This window comes from Lytechinus variegatus, chromosome 4, assembly GCF_018143015.1.
Source record: "Lytechinus variegatus isolate NC3 chromosome 4, Lvar_3.0, whole genome shotgun sequence".
Taxonomy (NCBI): domain Eukaryota; kingdom Metazoa; phylum Echinodermata; class Echinoidea; order Temnopleuroida; family Toxopneustidae; genus Lytechinus; species Lytechinus variegatus.
Window position 1 is genome coordinate 46,901,054 of NC_054743.1, and position 14,032 is coordinate 46,915,085.

Below are 14,032 nucleotides of genomic sequence, written 5' to 3' on the forward strand. Positions count from 1 at the left end.
AGTGGTTTAGTCATGGAATGATAATAACGGTATATTTACCCAGGATGGCCACTCCAGTTCTGAAAACTGTTCTCCTAACGGGCCCTGCTATAATTATTACGTGGCTAAGCTAGGCTACCTATTCAGGTGCACACAGCTTTTTGAGGATTTACTTCCTGCTGGTACCCATTTACCTCACCTGGGTCGAGTGCAGCACACTGTGGATGAATTCCTTGCTAAAGGAAATTACGCCATGGTTGGGATTTGAACCCACGACCCTCTGTTTCAAAGTCCAGAGATTAATCCACTGGGCCATGAAGCTCCACTGATGATGATAGTTGTGGCGATAGTGGCTTTCGGGATATGATTGTGGTGTTTCAAAGTCCAGAGATTAATCCACTGGGCCATGAAGCTCCACTGATGATGATAGTTGTGGCGATAGTGGCTTTCGGGATATGATTGTGGTGGTGATGTTGATGAGGAGTAGGAGGGGGATGGTGTGGTGATGATGTTGAGTAGGATGGTACATGTATGATGATGGTGATGATGATGAAAATTATGAGGTTAATGATGATGATGATTATATTGAGGGTGATGTGCAGGATGATATTAAACATTAGTGATACATTTACATTGAGTCATACATGTACATTGGTGGTGATGAGGATGATGGTGTTGATGATGGTGATGATGATGATAGAGGCAATGATAATACTGATGATGGTAACTTTAGTCTTGAGGATGATAATGATGATACTGATAATGCGCATGTTAATGATAGTAATGATAATGACGCTAGTCTCTTTTGCTTAACAAATGCCTTAGAATATTTGACGAAATTTGGGTGATGCTTTCTCTTACAGGAGGACAAGAAAAACGAGCTGAATAAAAAGATCAGTGAGAGTCAGAACAATGTGAAAGAACACCAGACGTCAATCATACTGATGGGACAGAATAGGGATGTCAAGGTTGCCGAGATAGACCATCTCCAGCAGAGAATAAAGGTGAGTCTCCCTATCAAAAAAAAAATCTTAAAAACACGTATTCCAATATAATTTGTTTCTTCCTCAGTTTTCCATTTGTTGCATTATAATTACTATTACCGATGGGGGTTTTTTATTCCATGTTTGTTAAATACCCAAACTTTTTAACTTTGTTCCTGTCTTCCTCTTTTTCATTCCGTCTTTCGTTCCAACATGTTTTCCCATGTACTTTATTCTTTGAGGCTTTCTTCTCATATGCTGAGTATTTCAATTTATTTCATATATGTTTTATTATTTTGTAGAACAATTTTGATATTTGGCTATTTTTTTCCAATTTGTATATTTTTAAAATGTCTGTATGTAAACCATTTGTCAACTGAATGTAATTCAGCCTTTGGCTGCTATTTTCAGTGAATATTGAAATAAATAAACCATTCAATCAATCAAATCAACTTTTGGTCTCCGTCTTACAAAGAGTTATGATAGATCTGATCAACCACAACTATGGAAAGCCAGCAACGTCAACATAAAAAATGGATGTTTGCTCAAACTATTTTCTCAATATGATGGATATTTATACATGCTTCTCTTTCTTGAAACTTCATTGTGCTTCTCTTTGTGTAGAAGGACATTCTGCAAATTTCCTGTAGAAAAAATCGATGGATTTCCTTTGAGATTGATCGGATCAATCGTAACTCTTTGTAATTGTCAGAGGTATGGTATTTTACAGGGACCATCTGGTTGTAGTCGGCATAATTTTAAGCCAACTTCACACTCTACTTCTATATCCTGTCTGTGATATTACTTTGAAATAAATTGTATTTTTCATATGTTGTAGCATTATCAGCGATAATAAACAAATGTATAAATCATGGATTTCACTTAGGCATGAGTAGCGTTTTTTTATGTGTAGCATTGCAGAAATTTTACAATTTTGTGTGTTAACATTTTATGCAGACAAATCATATATTTTTTTAAATGAATAGAGTCAAATGAATTGTCCAGACTGGCAAAAAAACATTCATAGAAAATTCAGCATGCCTCACAATGACCTAATGAAATCAGGATGTTGTGATACTTACATCTTGTATGTCTTTCCGAATATATGTACAACTTTGGATAATTCTTTTTTTCTATTTTTTTTTGCTTTTTGTTTTTACTCGAAGCAAATATTTTGTGCATTTACATTATGTATGAGCTTGAGTGTTTTGAGCACCATATTTAAAGACTGAAAAAAAGAAGTTTGATGTTGTTTCATCATACGTGAAAAAAGCTGATATATTTTGTTTAAATTGTTATTAGGAAAATATGACAGAAAAGGCAGAATTTTTTTTGATGTGAATGAAAAGGTTGTTTGTTTTTACTAGATTATGATTATCTAAAGATTTCTACAGTGCCTTTTTCAAACTGTATATGCTATTGAAAGCAGTAACAATAAATGAAACTGAAACTGAAACTTAAGTATTGAAAGTATGATTTACAAAAAAGGGGAATAATTTTTTTCTCTCGCTCTGTCTCTCTTTTTGCAGGAGTTACGTCAGTTGAAGCAACAGAGAGCTCAACAGAAAGATGAACTACAGGTCCAAGCTAAGAAACTTAATATCAACACCCAAGTCTGTGAGTAAACACAATTATTATGACCACAATCAAACCATGTCTCCCGTGGCTTAAGCATGTTCAGCAAGAATCTACTTGGGCTATCCTCATAATGCTCAATCTTTACGGCCCCTTTCTGTTTTGGTGCAATTTCCAGTACAGATCGAAATTGCTATTCGGTTTAATTACCAGGAGTCTAATGGCCACTTTCACCAATTTCCACTCGATCTTTTTATTACGTTTATTCAGTGAATTGGTAATGAAATGCCACTTGTGGGCTCCCTGCGGGAGAAACGCAGCTCCGACTTCCGACAAATCACCTCTAGCTATCTTTCTTCTTTACATCTATCTGCCTCATACTTCAATAAACCGCATGGGCAACGCGCGACCTCGCGACAAATATTGCCATCCGTATTGTTCCTCCACTTTCCTCACTATATCACTTAGCCTAAAGCCTGTCCATTCCGGGGTATTATCTTCCCATCGTTTTATCTTTGTCTGACACTCCTTCTGCTTCTCTTACGTATACTCTGCCTGTTTTTCTGTAAACCTATGTTCTCTTTTCTTGGTACAGCGGATACATACGCTGCTGTGATGACTAGCTACGACAACAAACAAAAGACTCTTGTGAGGATGAGGGCTGCTCTGGAGGAGGTGGAGAGAAAAACCGCTGCCAGTCTCCAAGACACGGACTCCAACCATTCAAAACTTGCTGTAAGTCAAATACGGTTCAGTGTTTTAGCTGAACGGGCAGAGAGCATATTCATCATAAAATATAGCACATGCTATTCATACATATTTTTATGGAACATGGGGGATGTTTTGCAATGATTCAAGCATGACAGAAAGTCGAATTTAAATTCCCAGTAGCATGTTTCAAAATGCACCACTGCAGCTTAATATTATGTGCGCGTTGGTAATAAACTTATTTTGGAGCACTCCCCCCCCCCCCCCCCCGGTCAACGATTGGTTTGCTGTTTGAACTCTTCACAGGAGGAAAGTGGTCTGAATATCCAGCCTGGCTGTGACTTGTGTACAGAAGGTCAACAGCAAGTTTATATTTGCTAGTCTTTATGCCAAGATCTGCTTTTGCTCAAAGTATATAGCAGTTTCTGTCCATGCAGACAAGTATATGCTGATGTGAATCTTACCTTATGGCAATTCTAATTCGAGAGCTAGAAATCAATCTCAAGTCAGATGTAATCAATCTTGATGATGATTTTGTGTGTTTAACAGCTTCAGAAATTAATTTCATTCAGCTGTCCTTTCTTTCACTGAAGGAATTGAAAGCAAACCTGGTGAGAGAGCAAAACGAGACGGATCAGCTGCAGAAGCAGCTGAAAGCCAAGATGGCCGATTTCAGCACAATCAAGAAACGCCTTGAGGACCAGAAGAAGCTCTCACTCATTAAACAGAACCAACAGAATGAAAGAATAAGGTAAATGCTTTGTCTTCTGGGAGATGTTGCAGACAGAGTTGCAATCCTACAAAAATTTGATTTTATCCAGCTGGAATCACACATTTCACACTTATTTTTGATTTTGTAAGTTATGATCAAACACAACTCTTTCTGCGAAGGGTCCATGGTCTTGAGATCATTGTGCGTGTTGAATGTTAAGGAGCAGATAAATCAACTCTCTTCTTTTTAATTGAATATAATCTATTTCTTGAATTAAACATGTGTTACTTGCTATTCTAAACCATGGTTTAGTGATTGTGCAACAAAGTGTATCAACCCCTTTGATAGTATTCAAATATGATAACTATACATCATTCCTGTTAGCTCTCAAACAGCTTTTTTTTTAGGGGGGGGGGGTGTGCTCAGCATCACAAATGGTTGTATCACAATATACATTGGGATATGGGAATCCATGTTTCATTTATTGTGCAACTTGTAGTGCCATAACTGAACAACATGAGTAGTGTTTTGCTGAGCTGTATTTTATGGCAATTTTGTCCTCAGGCAAGAAGCATTGCAAAAGAAGAAGGAGGAGGACGAGAGTAAGAAGAAGTTCGATGCCATCAGGTTAGCCCAGCAGCGAACAGAGAAAGAGAACGCAGAGGCAGAGAAGAGAAGGAAAGAAGAGGAAGAGAAGAAGAAGAAACAAGAGGAAGGTGCCAAGAAAGCTGATCCATTTGCTGCTTTTGGTGAGGTTCCTTTTCATTTTACATAATGGCCCCTGTTACACAAAGCAATTGCAACTGATCGCAAGGCTTGATTTACAATTGATTGCGTTGGTGCAGTCCTTTAAACATCAGCTGTATGATCCGTCTCTAAACTTTGTGATACATGGTCCAGGGAGTATTGTTGGCAAGAGAGGATTTTAATAAAATCCTCTCATGAAATTTTTATTAATATTTTGTCAATTCTGACATTTTTTCTTGACTTTGATTTGCTGAGAAACACATGTCAGGTGACTAGCTGTTACTGTGGTAACTGTCAGATTAATCAACTCATCCTTTCCTTGAACACTCCCCCATTGAAATGGAAGATGTATAATAGATTTCTTTTACAGTAAATAATGTTGTATTGTGGAAATGAAAATAAATGCTAGTAATATTGTATTCAGATTTTAATTGAATGTTTTACCTTATTTCAAGTACGATGACAACGAAAATGATTTTGATCCACAGTATTGTACATGTACATTGCGCCATATTTCTGTTTCTATTTAAATCGGTTCATAGTTTATTGTCCATGATAGCATAGAGAAATACGTTGGTGGCACACATAATACTGTACAACATATGCATTTATACAAACAGGGTGTATCATGAAAAATGCTGAAATATTACACTTAGTAGGGCGCTGCTCAGTTATTTACATTTGAAATTAATAATTGCACTAATATCAAACTAGAAAAATACAAAGTGACGTGTTTGAAAAAAGGGCAATTTATAACTTGAAATTATTGAATATTATAACCTAATGACTATTTTAAAAAGGAATCAATATATTGCCATTGAATGTTAAGAACATTCACAGACGAGGGCTCGTCCAATTAAGTTAATTACTGCACATCTTCTGAAACAATTGAGTATATATATATATGTAGTCATTTGGGCCATTATTGCTTCTTATTTCTTTTTTTCCTTTCAGGCTCAAGTGAGAATGATCCCTTTTCTTCAGGATTTGACAGTAAGTACATGTACAGGTGTTGTGGCTCAGTGGATAAGTCTCTGGACTTTGAACCACAAGGTCCAGGGTTCAAATTCCACTGCAGCACTCACATCCTTTGGCAAGGTGTTTATCTGTATTTGCCACTCTCCACCCAGGTGTAGTCAATGGGTACCCCATTTGAAGGAATTCCTTGAATGCTCGAGTGTCCTATCAAGATAGCTGTGCTATAGCTAAAGAGGTGTTGTGGCTCCGTGGATAAGTCTCTGGACTTTGAACCACAAGGTCCAGGGTTCAAATCCCACTGCAGCACTCACATCCTTTGGCAAGGTGTTTATCTGTATTTGCCACTCTCCACCCAGGTGTAGTAAATGGATACCCCATATGAAGGAATTCCTTGAATGCTCGAGCTTCCTATCAAGATAGCCTTGCTAAAGCCGGTTAATAGTATGCAGCGCTTCAAACATTTGTATTACGTGTTATATAAATGTTGCATGTACATGTACAGATACCTTTTCAATATCTAAACATTGATTTATTTTGAAGATCGCATAACAATAGGCATATTTCTAGTGTGGCAAATATGGTGGGGGCAGTGGAAATGAAACTTTTTGTTTGCAGGATGAAATGAAACAAGATATATCATTCAAAATAACATTATAGCTTTGATAGGTCTAGATTGGGGTTCAAATTTAAACAGCAACAAGAATTGTGATTGAAAAGCAAATTACCAAGATCTTTTAAATCGCAATTCATAGGAAAATTGAAGCGCCAAAAAGTACGCTTTGAAACGCGATCAGCTCAGATTTTACGACCCTCAACATCGTGAATGCAACAAAAGCAACACTGAACAAGATTGATTTTTAAACGTCCATGAATTTGCTCAGCGTTGAGGCGGGTCTCGGTCTAGTGGTTCTGACTCTAAATCCTAGCCATGGCATGTTTTCCTTCAACAAGAAATTTATCTACACTGTGCTGCACTCAACCCAGATGAGGTAAATGGGTATCGACAGGATATAATTCCTCAAAAACTATGTGCACCTGAATCGGTAGCCTAGCTTAGCCAGGTAATGGTAATAGCAGGGCCCACTGGGAGAACAGTTTTTTTTTTTTAACTGAAGTGGTTACACTGGGTAAATATGCTGTTATTATTATTTTTAAGCCTTCACAAATACGTGTCAGAATTGTCCTTGTGATTGGTCAAATTGCGAAATAAGCGTGGAAAAGTTAAAGACGGATCATCAGCATTATATTTCCAACACTGAACAGTGCACCCCTCATTGTGTTTGTGTTCTGCGTTTTGTAATTTGGTTTTCAATCATGATTCATGTTGCTGTTTAAATTTGAAAATCAACATTAAACACTCCGGCCCGTATTCTTATAGCAGGTTTCACTCAAACTCGGGTTTAAAGTTGTGGTTTAAGTATGGATAGCCAATTGTTACATAAATCACTAACAGTAAAGATATCATACTTCAGCTCATTTGGCTCTCAAATCATTCATAATTGTCTAGCAAGTATAAATAGATGATTGTCTTCACCATCGATGAATCAAAAAAGAGCACAGTAAACATAAGAAACATACAACTTATTAAAAATCTTGATACTTTTGGCTTCCCATACTTAAACCACATCTTTAAACCTGAGTTTAAGTTAAACGTGGTATCAGAATACGGGCCTCCGAGTCTGAATTGTGTGATGGTTGTATAATACTCCAATGGATATAAGACACTTCTCTCCCCTTTTCTTCTCTCTTGACAGGTAATGAAGTCATAAAAACCGATCCAAACGACCCATTTGCCGCATTCTCAGGTATCTCAAGTTTAACAGTTTTCATTGTAATTTTATTGGGTGTCGTACACGATGCTCAATTGGCCAGAGTTCACAAAGGTGGTTTTGAAAACCCACAGTTGAGTCCATGGTTTTCATGCAGATTTCCTGTATACTGTATATTACACTTATTTTACCGCGTGTATTAAAAATGTCCATGTCCAATGCTGATGCACACTTTTGTCACAGTGCGCCAAATTGACGCCTGTTGCCGTGGTTATCCACACTAATTGATTCATGAGTCCACTGTTTTGAATTAATGAGTCCACTCTTCAAACAGTGGACTCATGAATAAAATAGCGTATCTAACCATGGTAACAGGCGTCAATTTGGCACACTGTGACAAAAGTGCGCATCAGTATTGGACAAATACAGGAAATCTGCATAAAACCACCTTTGTAAATTTGGGCCTTTGATTTCCATCAGGGTACTCTAGGTCCATCGGGTTGAGTAAATATAATATAAGATGTCCATGTAACAAGTTGAATTGTGACCAGCCAGCCTAAAGGCAAGAATTAGTCACCCAATAAACTGTGATCAAACCCGGTGATTTGTGTTGTGCATCCCAGCTCTAACAAAATTTTATTACATTTATTGATATATATTTATCGTTTTTTGCTCTCTCGTGATCAGGTACTGGCTCAGTGCAATCAACCAAATCAGATTCGGAGAAGAAAGATCCATTTGGAGCTTTTGCAGGTAGACAGTGAATGACTGTTAAAGTTAATAAGCGATTGAACGAATGAGGGGATGAATGATTGATTGATTGAATGATTTAATGGATGGATGGATGGAAGGAAGGATGGATGGATGGATGGATAGAGGGAGGGAGGGATGGGTGGAGGATGGAGGAGGAGAAAAGAACCGATGAGTGAAGGGATGAATAAAACTCAGAGTAATTGAATGAATGAATAAATTTCATGTAACTAATGAATTTATTAATGATAAATTATTACATTAGTTATGAAACAAATGATTGGTTTTACCAATAACAATAGTGATGAATAAGAATGTAACAAATTAGTGTCTTAAAGAACATGGATTGAATACATTATTGAATTTTACAATGAAATAATTAAGTGAAAGTAGTAGTATGTTATCTTCAAGTGGCAGTACAAGTAAATTTAAAATATTCAAAATATTAACAACCCACTTTCAGACTTCAGCAACTCCACCTTTGACTTTGGTCAACCCTTCAAGCCACAATCGTCCACAACTTCCAGTAGTTTAACAGCAACATCATCAACTACCACAACAAGCCCTGCCAGTCTTGCCACTTCTTTCACGCCAACACCTCAACCACGAACAGTAACAGCGCCATCTACAGTCAAGCGACCCTCCCCGACGGCCTCGTCACAGCCGAGTCCACTTACGATTCAACCAACGGTCGAGGCCGTCGTTGCCTCCCAGCCTGAGAAGAAAGAAGTGGAGGGACAGCCTTCGGGGGCGAAGATCGCTGCTGCTGCGACACCGGCCCCACTTCCCAAAAATCTCAAGACGGTTCTTTCGCAGTATAAAGCCCTTTATCAGTTTGATGCGGAGGGTCCTGATGAGTTGTCCATCAAGCCAGGAGACATCATCCTGGTATGAAGCTATTTTGTACTCTGTACTCTTAAAATTAAGTAGTAGTGCGATACAGAAAACGGCTCAACAAATAGAGGGTTTTCAGGAAGAGCACACATTAGAATGCACAGAAATTTGAACCCCATTAATGATTGGGCATTAAAAAAAAGGAACAACATATACAGAAAAAAACACAGTGAAAATTATAAACAAAGAACTAAGGAACTCGGTTCCCAGCCCATCAGGGAATTTGATAAAACATACCTCAGAACAGGGGAAAATGCCTCAAATGAGGGAAAAATCAGGGAATTTTGATCAGTCCAAAAGTCGAAAGCACGGTAGTCAGAATGACATGTAATTCACTGCAACAACTTAGAAATTATGGTAAACTTGGAATGGGTTTAAATAATTATCAGGGAATTTTTAGACTTCATCAGGGAAAAATGAGGGGATGTTTTCTTGAAAAGCTGGGAACCCAGCAACTGCAATTAACCACAAATAAGCATAAAGAAAAATGTGTACATCAAGCATGTTCACAGTGCATCTCCTTCGTTGATTTGTGAATTAAACCTTAAATAAAGGATTGTACCCTAGCGAATAAAAAGAATATAACCAAGGTCAATAATTTGAATGATAGCCTTCTTTTTGTATATGGAACAGGTTGGTAAGAACCAAGGGGGTGAACCTGGCTGGCTTGGAGGGGAACTGAACGGAAAGACGGGATGGTTCCCGGAGAACTATGCGGAGAAACTACCGTCCCCGCCTACCACGCCCAGGAAGCCAGAGAACGGCACCATCTCCAAGACAGATGCCCCTTGGGCCAGCTTTGGAGACACAAAGACGTAAGAACTCTTTGATACGATATTGCTGCTTGTTGTATGGGATCTTCTTTTTTTTGAGCTGGCCAGAGAAACTTTGTCCGTGGGATACCCAGTACTAATGGCAAAGCTGTTAACATTAACAACTTCTTTTTATAGACGCTACACTTGAATGAGCCCTGTCACAATTTTCTTTTGTCAAAGTAAAAAGCGTTCAGAAAGTTATTTAGTAACTTAGCAACTGACATGAAATCTATAAGATACTATGAAAAGAATGAATTGTAGAAGAGTCCTATAATTACAGAATTTTGTATTGTTTGGGGTAATAAAGAGTAACAGCATAATGTGATAACACTGCTGCTTAAGATATTTTCAGTATAAAGCGAAATTACTTTTGCCCCCCTAACACATACTTATTTATATGGGACCCCACTCCCAGAAATAATTATCCTATTCGTTCTTGTGGAAATTTGTAATGCTTTCAAATTTTGGCATGATGTGAAGTAAGAAAGGAGAAAAAGGAGCTTTGATGTACAAAATAAAAAAAAGAAGCTGATTACAATACCTAATGAAACTTCCTGTAAGTGTTTCTTGCAATATATCAAAGAATTTTTTGTATGTCTTTGACAGGAGCATTGAGGTGAAGCAGCAGTCCGCTCCAACCCCTGCAGCAGTCTCTGCCGCTCTATCCGCCTCAGCCAGCCTGACTGCCTCTGCTCCGGCACCCTCCAGTCTCACCCCCTCTCCAGCTCCAGACACGGCTCCGGTGGCAACGTCCAGTCCGTCCCCTGCCCCTCAGGAACCAACCACACCCCATTCCACACCAGTCTCAGAATTAGAGTCCGCTCCAGCAGCCCCCTCCTCCTCACGATCCGTCGCGGCGTTGACCGCTGCCTTCTCTGCCGCCGCAGAGGCTAGTGCCATCCCGCAGGTCAGTAAGCCAAAGCCAATCGAGAAGGAACCGGTTACCAGCTCTGTGCAGGGAGCTACAGACGAGCCAGTCTATGATGTGATTGGAGAGAGTGATTCTAAGGTAGCAGCAGCTGATAGTCAATCCTCGTTCACCAAGGTTGTACCGCAGACAGGGTCCACCCCATCACCTGTTCCAAATCAGGTAGGATCGTTAATACAAATCATGCTTTTATGCTTGAAGATTGCACCGTCTTCACAATCTGTGTCAAAGAAAAACAAAATGTGATTCAACTGAAAGTCAGTGCACCTCTCAATTGCAAAAAGCTTGACAATGAGTATCCCCCCAAAAAGAGGAAATACATTTAAGTAATAAATTTTATTACTTTGCCTGCAAAGTTTTAATTCTTATTTTGCATCAGTGATCCTCTAACAAAGAGAATGATACCATGATAATTTGATTCAGTGAAGCTTAGGCATAGATTATTTTTCTATATAATGTTTTTTTTTTCAAATTCAGTCATTTCCCATACCTGTACTTGCAAGAGAGATGAGAAATGAATTGTGTCCTACTGCAATTGAGTGATATATTTTTATTATCTTCTAAAAGTTTTTTTTTGCTTTACTTCCTCCTTTGACTCATCTCTCACTTCTCTTATCTATTCCTGTTCCACTTCAACTCCACTTTTTACTCCCCTTGTCTATTTTCTTTCTTTATATTTCCTCTGCTCGTCCACTCTAACTCTGCCTCTCTTTCTCTCTCTCTCTCTGGTTGTCTGTTGCACACTGTCCCTCTCCCTTACGTCTAATGTCTATCTCTTTCTTTTTCCATCTCTTTCTTTCTCTTTCTCTCTTCCTCTGCTCGTCCACTTTAACTCTGCCTCTCTTTCTCCCTCTCTGGCTCTCTGTTGCATACTCTCCCTCTCCCTTCTAATGTCTATCTCTTTCCTTTTCCATCTCTTTCGCTTTCTCTCTACCTCTGCACGTCCACTTTAACTCTGCCTCTCTATCTCCCTCTCTGGCTCTTTGTTACACACTCTCCCTTTCCCTCATTTCTAATGTCCGTCTCTCTCTTTCCATCTCTTTCTTGCTCTCTACCCCTCCACTTCACTCTTTCCAATTCATGACCACAGGGTACGATACCCCCAGCTGGAACCCGGGTAAAGGCCCTGTATGACTGGGACGCCAAGAAGGACAATCACCTGTCATTCAAAGCCGGAGACACCATCACCGTCCTGGAGAAGCAGGATATGTGGTGGTCCGGGGAGATCGACGGCAGGCGGGGCTGGTTCCCTAAAGCGCACGTCCAGTTCCTTGAGGAGTAAGTTGATGCGGTTGTTGGAGCAGATGTGATGATGGTGGTAGTGTCGCTCATGGTGATGATGATGATGATTATGGTGATGCCGAGGATGATAGTGAGGTTGATTTTGAAGATTGTAAGCCTAGGATGATGATGTTGATGCTGAAATTGGAGTTGGTGATGATGATGATGTTGACGATGATGGCAATGACAATGACGATGATGATGATGATGATGACGCTGTTGCTGATGGTGATGATGATGGTGATGATGATGGTGATGCTGTTGCTGATGGTGATGATGATGATGATGGTGATGATGATGGTGATGCTGTTGCTGATGGTGATGATGATGGTGATGATGATGGTGATGCTGTTGCTGATGGTGATGCTGTTGCTGATGGTGATGATGTTGCTGATGGTGATGATGATGATGATGGTGATGATGATGATAATGGTGATGATGATGATGATGGTGATGATGATGATGATGGTGATGATGATGATGATGGTGATGCTGTTGCTGATGGTGATGGTGATGATGATGGTGACGCTGTTGCTGATGGTGATGATGATGATGATGATGATGGTGATGATGGTGACGCTGTTGCTGATGGTGATGATGGTGATGATGATGGTGACGCTGTTGCTGATGGTGACGCTGTTGCTGATGGTGATGATGGTGATGATGATGGTGATGATGATGGTGATGATGATGGTGACGCTGTTGCTGATGGTGATGATGATGATGATGATGATGGTGATGATGGTGATGGTGATGGTGATGATGATGGTGATGCTGTTGCTGATGGTGATGATGATGGTGATGATGATGGTGATGCTGTTGCTGATGGTGATGGTGATGATGATGGTGATGCTGTTGCTGATGGTGATAATGTTGCTGATGGTGATGATGATGATGATGGTGATGATGATGATGATGATGGTGATGCTGATGGTGATGGTGATGATGATGGTGACGCTGTTGCTGATGGTGATGATGATGATGATGATGATGGTGATGATGGTGACGCTGTTGCTGATGGTGATGATGGTGATGGTGATGGTGATGATGATGATGATGATGACGCTGTTGCTGATGGTGATGATGGTGATGGTGATGATGGTGATGATGATGGTGATGATGAGGCATACATGTACAGGATTAAAAAAAAATGAATTCAAGATTCTACAACAAAATTGCATGAAGTTTAATTTCGGAATACAAGAATTTTGGTAAATATAGCTGTGAACAACTTTGCTTTTTTTGTTTTCTCATAACAAATTCCATCAAACGGTCCCCTGTCAACACTTTTTACCCACTCTAATTCTATCCTTGTCTCTGCTCTTTTATCCGCCAATGCTCTTCCTAATGCTCCCCATACAGTGACATTTAGTGCATTTGCTCTGGCAGCAATTGCTCCAGGCTTTACTTGTAAATTACTTTAAATGTATACATGTAGGTTTAGGGTAAGGGATGCAGTAGGGTTTGATGTTAGGATTAGGATAGAGTACATCATTAAATCCAGGGTTAAAAATCTGTCATTCCACTAGTGTGTGGAATTAACAGCAGAGCGATTTCACCGCAGGAAGTGTCACGGAACCCCCGTACACCCACTGAACCTTCTCATGCCTTCTCTTTCTTCAGGTCAACGCCCGAGGGCAAGGGCCACAGTTTCCGCAACTCCGGTGACATGGACGCCATCTACGCCAACACCCCTAAACCCCAATCCGAGGATCCGTTTGCCCTGTACGCAAACACCCCGAAGGTGACCAAGCAACCGAGCCCCCCTCCGACGTCCCTTCAGCAACCGGTGCAACCCGATCCAGCGGTTGCTGCACCCGTGGTGGCTGTGACAGCTACACTGGATAATAGCGCCCCTCAACAGGCAGATGCCGGGGGAGAGAAATCAGAAGGTGAGAACTCATTTCCATGCC

At 39.8% G+C, this 14,032-nt stretch overlaps 1 protein-coding gene across 1 annotated transcript in view; it reads left to right on the forward strand.

Moving 5' to 3' along the window:
- Positions 1–14,032, forward strand: part of LOC121414186 (intersectin-1-like) — a 60,991-nt gene that overhangs the window by 16,974 nt on the left and 29,985 nt on the right. Inside the window, exons 13-25 of the mRNA XM_041607260.1 lie at positions 843–983; positions 2,492–2,579; positions 3,133–3,272; positions 3,839–3,996; positions 4,522–4,706; positions 5,659–5,697; positions 7,437–7,487; positions 8,139–8,204; positions 8,665–9,089; positions 9,729–9,910; positions 10,517–11,000; positions 11,929–12,116; positions 13,743–14,011. Of these exons, the coding sequence (XP_041463194.1) occupies positions 843–983; positions 2,492–2,579; positions 3,133–3,272; positions 3,839–3,996; positions 4,522–4,706; positions 5,659–5,697; positions 7,437–7,487; positions 8,139–8,204; positions 8,665–9,089; positions 9,729–9,910; positions 10,517–11,000; positions 11,929–12,116; positions 13,743–14,011 (2,416 nt within the window). The remainder of the gene's footprint in view (positions 1–842; positions 984–2,491; positions 2,580–3,132; positions 3,273–3,838; positions 3,997–4,521; positions 4,707–5,658; positions 5,698–7,436; positions 7,488–8,138; positions 8,205–8,664; positions 9,090–9,728; positions 9,911–10,516; positions 11,001–11,928; positions 12,117–13,742; positions 14,012–14,032) is intronic.